The 13255-nt window shown below is 41.3% G+C and overlaps 1 protein-coding gene across 4 annotated transcripts in view; it reads right to left on the bottom strand.

Moving 5' to 3' along the window:
• The window catches only part of UBR3 (ubiquitin protein ligase E3 component n-recognin 3), a 240482-nt gene that overhangs the window by 85154 nt on the left and 142073 nt on the right, over positions 1-13255 (bottom strand). For all 4 annotated transcript variants that reach the window (XM_089779752.1, XM_089779753.1, XM_089779754.1 and 1 more), the window contains 2 exons: positions 3153-3302; positions 2458-2591 (listed from right to left, as the gene is read on the bottom strand). In XM_089779752.1, the coding sequence (XP_089635878.1) occupies positions 2458-2591; positions 3153-3302 (284 nt within the window). The remainder of the gene's footprint in view (positions 1-2457; positions 2592-3152; positions 3303-13255) is intronic.

Here is a 13255-nt window from a genome sequence, read left to right as displayed (position 1 = left end):
CCACTAGCAATATGAAACACTGCCAAAGATGTGTTTTACAGTTATATTAATCAAGTAAACATTTACCAAGTTTAGCATTTTGTCAATTATTTTAATTGTAATGGGTCAAAATATGTACATTCCTATCATTCTTTAGAGGGTATCTATAGCATAAGTATATTATGCTATGATTGACAAAACAGCATCATAAAATGAAAGGTGACATATCTAAGAGTGCTTCTACAATGAACTATTGTTTTGGAATAACTAGTGTTATTCCAAAATAACAATCCAAGCATCTACACAACAATTCCGTTATTTCAAAATAATATTGAAATAACAGGTGGCTTATTCAGACTTCTGTAAACCTTATTCCATGAGGAATAACTCGTCTTCCAAAACAGTTATTTTGAAATAGCTGCAGTGTGGACGCTTCCCTGCTGTTATTTTGAAATAGCTCCTTACCAGGGCCATTCTAAGTAATTTCTCCCCAATGCTTCCTAGGGCTCTAAATCGAGATAGCACATCCACATTAGGGGAACCTGCCTCAGATTAATTTTGAGGCTTCTCTGTATTGTGAACGCTTTATTTTGAAATAAGTCATTTCGGAATATATCTTTTGGAATCACTTATTCTGAAATAAGCTTACAATGTAGACGTACCCTCTACGATATAATGCCAGGTCAATGCAAAAAAAGTAACACTAGTCAATGGATACATTTAGTAGAAGATCTGTTTGTACAAGAAAGTTTTCCTGATGTTGAAATGATTACACCAAAACAAATAAAAAATTCACAGCAGACTACTAGCCTTCTACCAAGTACAAATCAAAGAAGCTGCCAGAAGTGAGCTGATCTCAATACAGTACTCTGTTTAGAAACAAATTGTTATGAGCACATTATGGGGCTGCCTGCCACAAGTCACAGAGTTAAGATGGCAGCACATTTTCTGTTTCACAATGTTCTAACCTCCCCAAGCCTAGTTAGATCATTTTGAACACTAGTATGCCAGCTGAGAGCCCAGAGTAGTGTCTGTACTGCAAATCTGAGGTCATTTGAGCCTAGGATTCTTAGATACAATCCACTCTTCAGCCAATGTCCTCTTTCTTAAAAATGTCACTCGTTTATTTATTTTTTTTGTACAGAGACAAGGATAACTGTATGCAGTTTCTTTATTAGTTAGTACTGAGCTAGCCATTCTGGGAGGTAGCATTCAGTACCAAGAACTAAGGATGTGAACAAATAGCGGAGAAGAGAGGATTAACCTAGCTGATTAACCTAGTCGACTACTCATATTTCCCCTCCCCCTTCTGCCTCTGTATCAGAGGCAGTGGGAGGGAGAGGGAGACTGCAGGAGCTGGTTCTGGGTGGAGCCAGCTTAAAAGCCAGCTCTCCCTCCTCCCCCCACACCCCAGCACCAGCTCCACAGTGCCGCCTGCCTTCCCCCTCTCCCCACACTGCTGCCTCATCAGAGGCAACAACACAGGGGAAAGGACCAGGGGAGGCTACTGTGAAACCAGGGACTCCCATGGGCAGAGGCTGCTTCCAGAGCAGCCTCTGTCCACAGTGGCCAGGGACAGCCACGCCCTCTTTGTCCTCAGGGAGCTTGTATCAAAGGCAGCAGTGTGGAGCAGCTGGTCTCCAAAGGGGAAATGGTTTTTAATTTTGCTCCCCTTACAAACTGGCTCCTTCCTGGCATCTCGTTCTGCTGCCGCCTTTGATATAGAGACAGCAACCACGGTATGGCAGGAGGCTCCCCAGCAGTAGGGCCACACTGCACTGGCTGTCAGCCCCGCCCCAGAGGACTAAAGAATAGTCAACTCACCGCTAAGAATTCATGCAGTTAGTTGACTATTCTATTACCTGTTATCTAACATCCCTACCAAGAACCAGTTCCAAAAGCTGAAACTAGATACTGGTTTTGGTTTTATGAAGAGGTAAGGGGGCTGCTGGAAGCAATGCACAGAATGTTACAGAAACTCTGTGCGGAACCCATGCTGGAGCTGCAATAGACAGAACGTACACCCAGTCACAAAGTGTAATGGGTTGTTCATCAGAGAACCACTGAGTAAGTTACTTCTACCAGAACTGGAAATAGAACTAAGGTCTCTAATATGGCAGATCAAGTCTCAATCCCTTAGCCGCACAACCTTTTTAAATGACATCCACTATATTCCAGTATTGTCAGGATACTATATGAAAATTTCAGCTTGAAGAGAGTTTCCACCAATCTATTCAGACTAACCTGCACAAGAATTAAACCCTATACTTAAAAACAAAAGAGCTTATCAAAATCAAATACTTTGAATCCTTCTTATTTCAATTAATTTTTCAAACAACAAAATGCAGAAATAAAATCAGGAAGACCAAGTCTAACTATACTAAGCACAATTATTATACAATTACCAAATGGCAATTTAATTAATATTTTTATACACCACTTTTAGATATGATAGTACTGCCCTATATCAATACTCACATCTTTAAAGTACTGCTGTAAAGTTGTAAGCCTAACATCATGTACTGCTGCACATGTATCCGAAGGGTATATCTGCTCCTCTTCACTGGTAGGTAGTTTCTTTGGCTCAGTGCTATTGCGACATTGGCCCAGAACTATGTATAGACAAAAGATGAGCAAGAGCAAAATGGACAATGGTATACACCCAATGAAAAAAGATAAAATCAAATTTTACCCAACAAAAATAATGGTTATAACCACATTCGGCAATAAAAAGGTTTTATTCTGTTGCTTTCAGAAACGGTAGAAAAAAATTAAAGAAAAATTACATCATGAAAGCCATGTCCTTTGCTCTATGTTCTGACAGAGTAAGTATACATGGTATATATACTGCTAGTAGTTTTTACATTTTTCCTTTTATACCAAAGTCCTATGCTCCAATCGTGAGGTTTTCCTTGGGGATTATTCAAGAGGGTTTGGAGGATAGGGAGGGTGAGCTGGACTATCCCTCCCTCTCCTCTCCAGCCCCACAGAAGAAGTCAAGTGTTTAGTTCCTTAAATCTATAGATCTGCATGTCATCCAGACATGGGTCATCCATATGGAAGCACATCTCTCCCATCCCCTTGCCCAGGCTCAATGAGTAACTGTAACAGCGTGGTTTATGCTGTCAGTGACTCCTAGAACGCTGGCGCTCTCAATAATCCCCTTTTCATACCTGATGAGGCTTGTAAAAGCACAACTAGTCCTGTTGGTCGGTCTTCAGTAGAAGGGCCGCTCTGTCCACAAATGACACAATCATACACAGCCTCAGAAACATGCTGCTCTGATGTAGCTATCTCCATAGCAATATCAGCATCTGGGGATTCTAAAAAAACAGACAAATTATGGAGTAACTAAGATTCAATAAACATCTTTCATGTAGATCTGGATAAAAAGTTATTAATCCTCTTCCCGGAGAGAATATAATTGAAAAATACAAAAGGCTACTTATAACTCACCCTGATACTTCAAGTGGAATGGATGTGCACATGAGCCAAAACATTGTAGAAGAGCAAAGACTACTCCCTAAAGAGCAGTGACTCTCAGATGCTGGTTTCTTACACCTACTTAGATTCTATATAAAAATCTCTGAAGAGCAGGGATGAAGGGTGATGAGTGTGAATCTATAGCAATTGAAACCAGTTAGTAGGAAATAACCTTTTCTTTCTCTCATTAATCTCAGAATAAATTCTGAAAATCTTGAGAAATCAACACTTTAAGAAGGTGTACCTGAAGAAAACTAGTTAAATAAAGGTAACAGGACTGTTCTGTAATGTGTGTGTACATGCGTGAATGCACCTCCAGGTAGTCAGAGTGCTGACATACCCAAGAAAGGCTGCTGAAAATTCTTTAGAGTCAGTAGGTACTGATTAATCTGCAAGGGCATCACTGGTTTGAACAGAAATTTGACATTCCCCCAGACCATCTTCATATGCCACAAACAAACAGGTTAGAAAATATTTAAGTTTTTATCAAGATACTTTGGGGCCTTTTAATATCGAAACTATTCAGTGTGGCTTCCTCCAATAATGGAAAATATATGTAAATATAAGTTCAAATAGAACTAGAAATAGGAGATTAACATAAAAATTTAGGGGTGAAGTCATAAAAATCACTTTCTGCTATGCAACACCATGTAAAGAGGGACCGTCACCAGGATCTAGATTTCACAGATGTTTTTTGTGGATATTATTGCTTGTAGGATATATAGATCAAAATATTTAAAACTTAAGTGTCTAATTTTAGGCATCTAAATAAAAACCTGATTTTCAAAAGTGTTTAGCACATGCAGCTCCCACTAACTTCAATGGGGTTTGCAGGTGCTCAGCACTTCTGAAAGTCAGGCTACTTATTTAGATGCCTAACTATGAAATTAGAAGCCTCCAAAATTGCTAATTTGAAAATCTGGAGCTTTTATTGGCACAGCCAGTGAAATCTGTCCTAGTTATTTATCATCAACTTAACCTAGATATAAATGGCATTTCACACACTGCTAAAAAAGTATGGCATTTTTTTTTTTTCAAAGAATCTCATGACTGAATGAATCTCAGACAAAAAAAATCTTTGGACAGGAACATGATTCATTGATATATCTATTAGATTAAATCTGACTACGTTTTAAGCCAAAACCAATGAGCCAAAATGTGTCAGTGACTCTCAATGTCGCCTCTAGATAGGAGGAATTTAAAAAAAAAAAAAAAAAAAAAAAAAAAGAACTGATAATCTTTCCTAGTTTAAAAGTGAAGATTAAATATCTTCCAGGCAGATGACCTTATACCAATTGCTTCAGGGTGTTTGTGATCCACATCTTAACCTTACACAGAATATAAGTCAAAACACAGAATGTAATGGCGCCCCTCATGCTTTATGAAAAATTAGCTTATTAATATAAATATGCCTAACTTGAAGACACTTTACACAAAATGCATGTAACATCAATTTTAAAATTATAATTTGATGAATCTGTGTGTCCTATTTTTATGTGTGTGTCATTCTTGTATGTAAAGTTATACCTATGAAGCGTGAATCTGGTTTTAATTCTAGATGTGGTAATGAGTGCCATTAGTGATACTTTAGGAACTTAATGACTCAGTACTCAAACCAACAACCTCTGAATGGTTTTGTTCTGTAAGTCCAAACTGTGGATGGTCCAAGACAGACAGATGGTCAGGCCACCTGGTATTGGAATCCATCTTGAATCTAGTATTTTTCCATGGGATTGCAAAGTGCTAAACAAAGGACTTCCGCCCTTCGGGAAAGTCTATTTAAGGAATAGAAAGCAATCCAGTTTTTGTCTTCAGCTGGCCTTTGAAACTTCCTCACCCACCCTAAGAAGATACAAAGAAACCTGGCAACAAAGAACTCTGAAAAAGACTGTAGACCCAGGCCAGAGTGAAGATCAACTCTGACTTCTTATCTTACCCTAAATAGCTATTCAAGCTTTTTATGTAAGAATTTGCATTTAAAATGGTTCTTAGTGGAATGGAACTAGCTAAGCTTTTGTTAATTTTCAATTTAACTTTGATCTGACTGTTTTCACTTGTAAGCACTTAAATTCTACTTTTATACTTAATAAAAACATTTTTGTTTATTATCAAGCCCTGTGTAAATAACTATTAGCTGAGTTCTCACTTGTTCAATGTCTGTGTTGTTCTGCTGGGGAGGGCAGTAACCTCCAACTCTGTGTCTTCGCTGGGAGAGATCAGAGTTTCTAGCCCAGCAGGACAGGGTGGTGGGAAGTCTCAGAGAACAGGAACATGAGCGAGCATAAGTGGCTTGATCACCTCACCAGGAGACAACCCCACAGGTATTTCTGTAATCCAACCTATCACACACAGAGTTTTTTCTGATTTGTTTTTAACTGGGCTCAGGTATGGGAGATGGAGTTAGGGAGAGGGAGAGATCTTCATGCCTACTCTGGTCCCTTTACACATGCTAAAAGGGCTAGAGCAGCATAAAGAAGGCCAAAAAACCCTGGCTGCATCTGGGAGAGGATTTCCATGGCACAGGCACTACTTAAGAAAGCTGTTCTGTCTTATATGGACACCATTTCAAGCTGGGACCTGGAGGTCTATCTAAGGTCTGCTGAAAGCTTTTCAAGTTCCCAAAGCAGGTCATTATTGGGAGGGCACAGAGGTGACTAAAGCCACTTTACTCAGCCCAACCACCTAGTTTTGCACCATGCCTTTTAGATGTGCAGAGCCAACTTTCACCCAGGGACTTTACATGAAAGCAAGGAACAACTGTGCCTGCTGACATCAACAGGACTGTGACAACAATACACCATCAATGCCAAAATTTTAGTAAATTAACAACTCTAAAAAACCATGAGTTGGAATTTTGAGACTGAAAAATAAAAACCACCAAATATGTAATAGCAGGAGAAGAGAATTCTCAACTCATTTCGCTATTGATTGTAACGAAGAAGAAAAAAGAGGGGTCCTGAAGAAACCACTTCTTAACATCGTGCACTGAACATTTCTTACGGCAAAGGAACATGGATACTGCTTCAATAGTCAATCTTCTAGGGTTCAAACTTCAAAGTAAAAGGCTCACATGTACCCAAAGGAGCAAACTTAGACACTATTCGAAGGACAGCATGAAGTAAGTTTGCAAAACATGGCTAAGAATTGTTTAAAAAAACCCTTAAGGTTAAAGTTAACATAGACGTTAGTCTTCTTGACTAAAATATGGCATTCCTGATCAAGCCATTGTACAACAAAACTATTTAAGTCATGAGAAAGAAAGCACTTCTTCAGTATTGATAAGACTTTCAATAAGCAAAAAATTGGGTGCCTCCTTGGTTTTCCTTGTATAACTCTGGAACTCAAATGGGGGCCCATGATTATTCTAACCTTTCTCCCTTTTCCCTCAGAAACATTAAATACTTTCACTGCAGCCAAAATCCTTCTGACCACAGTTTGAACAGAACTAACTAATTAAGTTTAACAATATTCTCAGCGGACTACAGTGTAGAGTGGACCCCTGTAACAGAAGGTGAAAAAAGCATATGTGCAAAAATTACAAGCCACATTTTTCCACAGATATTTCTTAAAAACACAAATGTTCATTATTTAAAAGTTCTCCAAGGACAATGGTTCATCCATCATCAAGCAATAAATAAAAAATAAACCTGTTCTTTTGGATTCTAAATATTAGTGCAGGCCACTCAATTGAAAATATGACAATGGTCACAAATGGTGTCTATTATAATAACGGCTGAAAGACAGTTTTGATCATAACTCTGTTCTCCTTTGCTCATAACTTTCTGATGAAATTCATATTTGGACTTCATTTTCCATGCACAATCTCCTCCACAGATGATGATAGATGTTTCAAGTCATTCTTGAGTTATGAGAAAGTAAAAAACAAAAACAAAAAAACCCACACTTGTGCACTGTAAAAGAAAAGTTTACCATTCAGCAAAAACAGATGAATAAGGAAGTTGATAGTGGGCATGTAAAATGTCTTTATTGATGATGCTTGTGCTTTGAGTAAGGTTTTAAAACATGGGGATTTAATGTAAGTACAGGCAGTCCCCGGGTTACGTACAAGATAGGGACTGTAGGTTTGTTCTTAAGTTGAATCTGTATGTAAGTCGGAACTGGCGTCCAGATTCAGCCGCTGCTGAAACTGATCAGTTTCAACAGCGGCTGAATCTGGACGCCAGTTCTGACTTACATACAGATTCAACTTAAGAACCCCAGGCATCCCCAAGTCAGCTGCTGCTGAAACTGATCAGAGGCTGATTCCAGGAAGCCCGGGGCAGGGGCTTCCTGTAGTCAACCACTGGTCAGTTTCAGCAGCGGCTGACTTGGGGACGCCTGGGGCAGAGCAGCTGGGGTGCTGCTGGGTTGGTCCAGTAGCGCCGCCGCTCCTCGGCGCTACTGGACCAACCCAGCAGCACCCCAGCTGCTCTGCCCCAGGCGTCCTGATTCAGCCGCTGCTGAATCTGACCAGCAGTGGCTGAATCAGGACGCCTGGGGAGAACAGCTGGGGTGCTGCCCGGTTGGTCCAGTAGCGCCCAGAGCGGCGCTACGGGACCAACTGGCAGCGCCCCAGCTGCTGTACCACAGGTGTCCGGAGCAAAGCCATGGAGCACGGGGGCAGCGGGACAGCCCAGACACGCCGTGGCTGTCCTGCTGCCCTCGGGCTCCGTGGCTTAGCTCTGCTTTGCTCCCCGTCCCCCTGGTCTGCAGACCAGGGGGACGGGGAGCAAAGCCATGGAGCACGGGAGCAGCGGACAGCCCAGACGCGTCTGGGCTGTCCGCTGCCCGCGTGCTCCGCGGCTTTGCTCTGCTTTGCCCCCCCGTCCTCCTGGTCTGCAGACCACGGGGATGGGGGGGGGCAAATCAGAGCCAAGCCGCGGAGGACGCAATCAGCTGACAGCCCAGACGCGTCTGGGCTGTCAGCTGACCGCGCGCTCCGCGGCTTGGCTCTGCTTTGCCCCCCCCCCCTCGGGTCTGCAGACCAGGGGGACGGAGGGGGGGGGCCAAAACAGAGCCAAGCCGCGGAGCGCCCGGCCAGCTGACAGCCCAGACGCGTCTGGGCTGTCAGCTGGCCGGGCGCTCCGCGGCTTGGCTCTGCTTTGCCCCCCCCCTCCCGCTGCCCACGTGTTCCGCCGCTTTGCTTCCTCTCCCTGGTCTGCTGGAGACCAGGGAGAGGAACGGCCCCGTTCGTAACTGCGGATCCGACATAAGTCGGATCCGCGTAACTCGGGGACTGCCTGTATTCACAAACATTTAAAAATAGTACATAGATTGTGTTTTCATACAGTATTCTATTCTAGAAAGTTTCTTGGGTTCCTACATGATGCAATACTGTAGAATCTGAGCCTTCCTATAGTTCGACTAACCTCTGTCATATATCATCTTCTTATCAATTATTGGGAGTGAGTCACATCCATCTTGATTGAATTAGCCTCATTAGTACTGATCCTACACATAGTAATGTAACAGTGAAATTTTTGTAGGCATGTATAAATCCCTACCAAAATGAATCTTCCACTTCATGCATCTGATGAAGTGGGCTCTAGGCCACGAAAGCTTATGCCCAAATACATTTGCTAGTTTTTAACGTGCTACTGGACTCCTCACTGGTTTTTTTGTAACAGAATAACACATCTGAAATTTGTCACATGCTTGTTCTGTCATTTTCTTTCTAGCAGAAGGAAACGTGCTATTATTTTATTTTCTTTTAATTAAAAAAATATAACGTACACATACATTTTTAGATTTCTATGTTGGTTAGAGAAGACAAGATCAAAGAAGAGTGATTTGCACTTAGAGTAGAGGGTAGTGAGATTTGTGATGGTCATAATTTTATGTGGTCAACTTCATAGTAATTGCTGCTCATTGGTGCTGACCTCTAAGAAGCACTCCAACTACAGGCAGTCCCCGGGTTACGTACAAGATAGGGACTGTAGGTTTGTTCTTAAGTTGAATCTGTATGTAAGTCGGAACTGGAGTCCAGATTCAGACACTGCTGAAACTGACCGCCAGTTCTGACTTACATACAGAATCAACTTAAGAACCCCAAGCGTCCCCAAGTCAGCTGCTGCTGAAACTGATCAGCAGCTGATTCCAGGAAGCCCGAGGCAGAGAAACTCTGCCTCGGGCTTCCTGTAGTCAGCGCTGGTCAGTTTCAGCGGCGGCTAAATCAGGACGCCTGGGGCAGAGCAGCTGGGGTGCTGCTGGGTTGGTCCAGTAGCGCCCAGAGCGGCGCTGCGGGACCAACCGGCAGCGCCCCAGCTGCTCTGCCACAGGCGTCCAGAGAAAAGCCTAGTCTGCTGGGGGAGGAGGGGCATACTAGCTGTGCCCCCCCACCCCCACCCCAACAGACCAGGAAGACGCGGGCGGCGGACCGAGACGCACCGCGGTCCCGCCACCTGGGTCCTCTGCGGCTTTGCTCCCCGTCTCCCTGGTCTGCTGGAGACCAGCAGACCAGGGAGACGGGGAGCAAAGCCTCTGAGGACGCCGGCAGCGGGACAGCCGCGGGGCGTCTGGGCTGTCCCGCTGCCAGCTTTCCCCGCAGCTTTGCAAAGCCTGGGGAAGCCGGCAACGGAGCAGCCCAGGCGCGCCTGGTTTGCCCCGCTGCCCGAGCCCCTCCACGGCTTTGCAAAGCCTGGGGAAGCCGGCAGCAGAGGGGGGGGGGGGGGGGGGGGGGGGGGGGCTCGGGCAGCGGCTTTGCTCCACGTCTTCCTGGTCTGCAGACCAGGGAGACGCGGAGCAGCTTTTCTCGCCCGGAGTACACGGGTGGCGGGACCGCGAGGTCCCGCAGTCCGTGTACTCTGGGGCAGCCCCGTTCGTAACTGAGGATCCGACGCAAGTCGGATCCGCGTAAGTCGGGGACTGCCTGTATTTTAGTCTAGGTCCCAGGAAACCCTGCCTCTTCTCTCAGCTGTGAAAATTCACAACATGTAAATACAGAATGCCAATTAAGTTTATATATGTTGCTTAGGCACACATATTTGGAAATATCAGTGTTTATAATAGAACTGATTATGAGTTTAGTCAGCAATAAAAGGATTTTCATTAAGGTAGCTTTCTAATAGCACTAAAATGTATAAGTTACAAAATGAAAAAGCTGTAATTTCCAATATGATATTATTTTAATAGGTATTTATACCATATTCATTCATTTTAATGTTGAATGAAAATGATAATCTTCAATATTTATATTTTTGAACACAGCAGTTCCACCTGGGGTGTTTATATTAATTTAGCTGTACAAATTCTCTAGCAGCAAAATAATGATAAAAATTATATTTAGTCTAGTCACATAATGCAATAATTGAAATCTATCTTATAATTATTAAATGACCTTTCTGTTCATTTGTAAATTATCCCTCCTTCTCTACTGAATCCCAGAATGGCTTCCCTCCTCCTTTCTGATGGATGTAACATGAACGTTTCTGAAGTACAAAAGGAAGGCTCTTGATTCCCTTTTATTGTAGTCCTTCAGTGCTGAAATGATTTTGAGCCTTTTATTTAAACTTCAATATCTGAATTTCCTTGCTGAAATCTGAAAATGTCCATAGTCTGCCAAATTTGGAAGCTATTGAGGAGATTATATATTTGTTTACATCACAAATAGACATAATATTCAATATCTGGCTATTCTTTAAAAGGGAATCTGTCAGAATAAAGATTTTTTTCTAATTTGTAATATTTACTTCATACAACAGATGGACCTTCTTAGAACAATTTGGGATAACACACAAATTGGTATCAACAAACATAGAAGTAACCACTTTCCTCCAGGAAAGCTGAGAATATAATAATCCTCCAAACAGCAGTATTATTTTAGAACTTGTCTAAAGGAAATAGTGAAAATAGTACACCCACAAGTGAAATTATAATACTGTCAGTGAGCTACACACTGTGCTGGGAAACAGAATAGCACATTCAGAACTGATATTTATTGTCATAATACCCAATGTACAGACTGATAAGGCGTATATCTGTCAAATGCCCAAAGAGAGAGCGGGGGTGTGAAACAACCCACTTATCTGTAATTTTTTTTTTAATCATATAAATATTTCAGGTCTCAATGCAGTTTAAAAATCCTAATGTATGAAAATAAATGATCAGTTGTCACAGAAAGAAAATATTTTAAGTTGTTGGGAGCTAAAATTACAGTCAGAAATCATGCCACAATATGCTGATCATTAATATGTATGTGCACTTAATGAATATCATTGCAATATGATCTTCCATGTATTAGCAGAAAGCTAAATCACTCCATGAAAAACAGTTTTCTTGCAATCTTTATCAGCCTATGGCTATTGTGCAAACATTTATCACCATCTAGTGGCAGCCTAATGAATGGTAAATGAAAAGCAAAATATAAAAATTGCAAATATTTTTCTACATTCTGAAAATCAAAGTACTTCATTATACATTAACCATTAGAGAAACTGTATGTATCATCTGTTATTAAAGGGAGGAAATACACTAAAGCTATTTTTAATTTTCAATATTTTTGGTGCCATTCTAAACAATGGCTGACTAGCCAGAGATTTGGGGTCTTTTATGCTATTTTTGTTTCTCTTTTACAATATCCTCCAATCCCAACAACCAGAGGTGTGTGGAAAGGAAATATGCAAAGTGTGTCTGCTCTTTCAATACTATCAGCTTCAAATTAAGTATCACTTTCAGCAGAGCACGGTGAGCACATCAATTCAGTGTTCTTTCACGAGGGGGTGGAACACTAACACCAACAGACTTTTTAAAAAATACCTCAATATCACTTGCAATTATGAATTGGCACATCCCAGATGCAACCTATATTTTTCCATAGCTCTTATATATTGTTTGCTACCTATATCTATGTTAATTTGGTGTAAGCAGGTGTTTGCCTTTTCAGCTAATACTTTTCAAGATATTCATTGCATTCTGCTTGTCAGTCATGATGACAGGTGCAATTTGTATTGCTCCAGTTCCTCAGAAATAATCAGCCTTGTCTCTTCATTTCTAAATCTTCCAAGGAATTAAAACCACATATGGTTATCTAACATGAGAGAATTTGCACCTTTTACTTCCTTCATAGTTCTTGTTTCCCTAACATGCAATTTTTAATATAAATAGGAAATTAAAATTTAATATTCTCAGAGGGGTAGCCATGTTAGTCTATAACTTTAAAAACAATTAGTAGTACTGTGGCACCTTAGGGCATTTCTATACTGGGGAGTTACTTCAAAACAACAAGGCCAACAATCACACTAGCAACCCTATTAATTCAAAATAATGGGCTTGTTATTTTGAAATAACTCCTGCTTGTGAAGAGGAATATGCTTATTTCAAAATAGTTGTTTCAGGAATTATTTCAAATAACTTATTTTAAAATAGGCTGGTAGTGTAGACGTAGCGTTAGAGACGAACCAATATATAGAATCATGAGTTTTCATGGGCAAAATCCACTTCATCAGATGAGTTGGAGAATAACAGAATCAAAGGTATACCTTAAACAAAAAACAGGACTATGTAGCACTTTAAAGACTAACAAGATGGTTTATTAGGTGATGAGCTTTCATGGCCCAGACCCACTGCCTCAGATTAAATAGTGGAAGAAAATTGGCACAACCATATATACCAAAGGATACAATCAAAAAAATGAACACATATGAAAAGGACAAATCAAATTTCAGAACAGAAGGGGGGGATGAGTGAGGGGAGGTAAATGTCTGTGAGCTAATGATATTAGAGGTGATAATTGGGGAAGCTATCTTTGTAATGGGTAAGATAATTAATGTCTTTGTTTAGACCAAGGTGTAATGTG

The sequence above is a fragment of the Pelodiscus sinensis genome, chromosome 7 (assembly GCF_052426305.1).
Source record: "Pelodiscus sinensis isolate ZL-2025 chromosome 7, ASM5242630v1, whole genome shotgun sequence".
In the NCBI taxonomy this organism is placed as follows: Eukaryota; Metazoa; Chordata; order Testudines; family Trionychidae; genus Pelodiscus; species Pelodiscus sinensis.
This window is presented reverse-complemented; position numbering and strand designations above follow the sequence as displayed.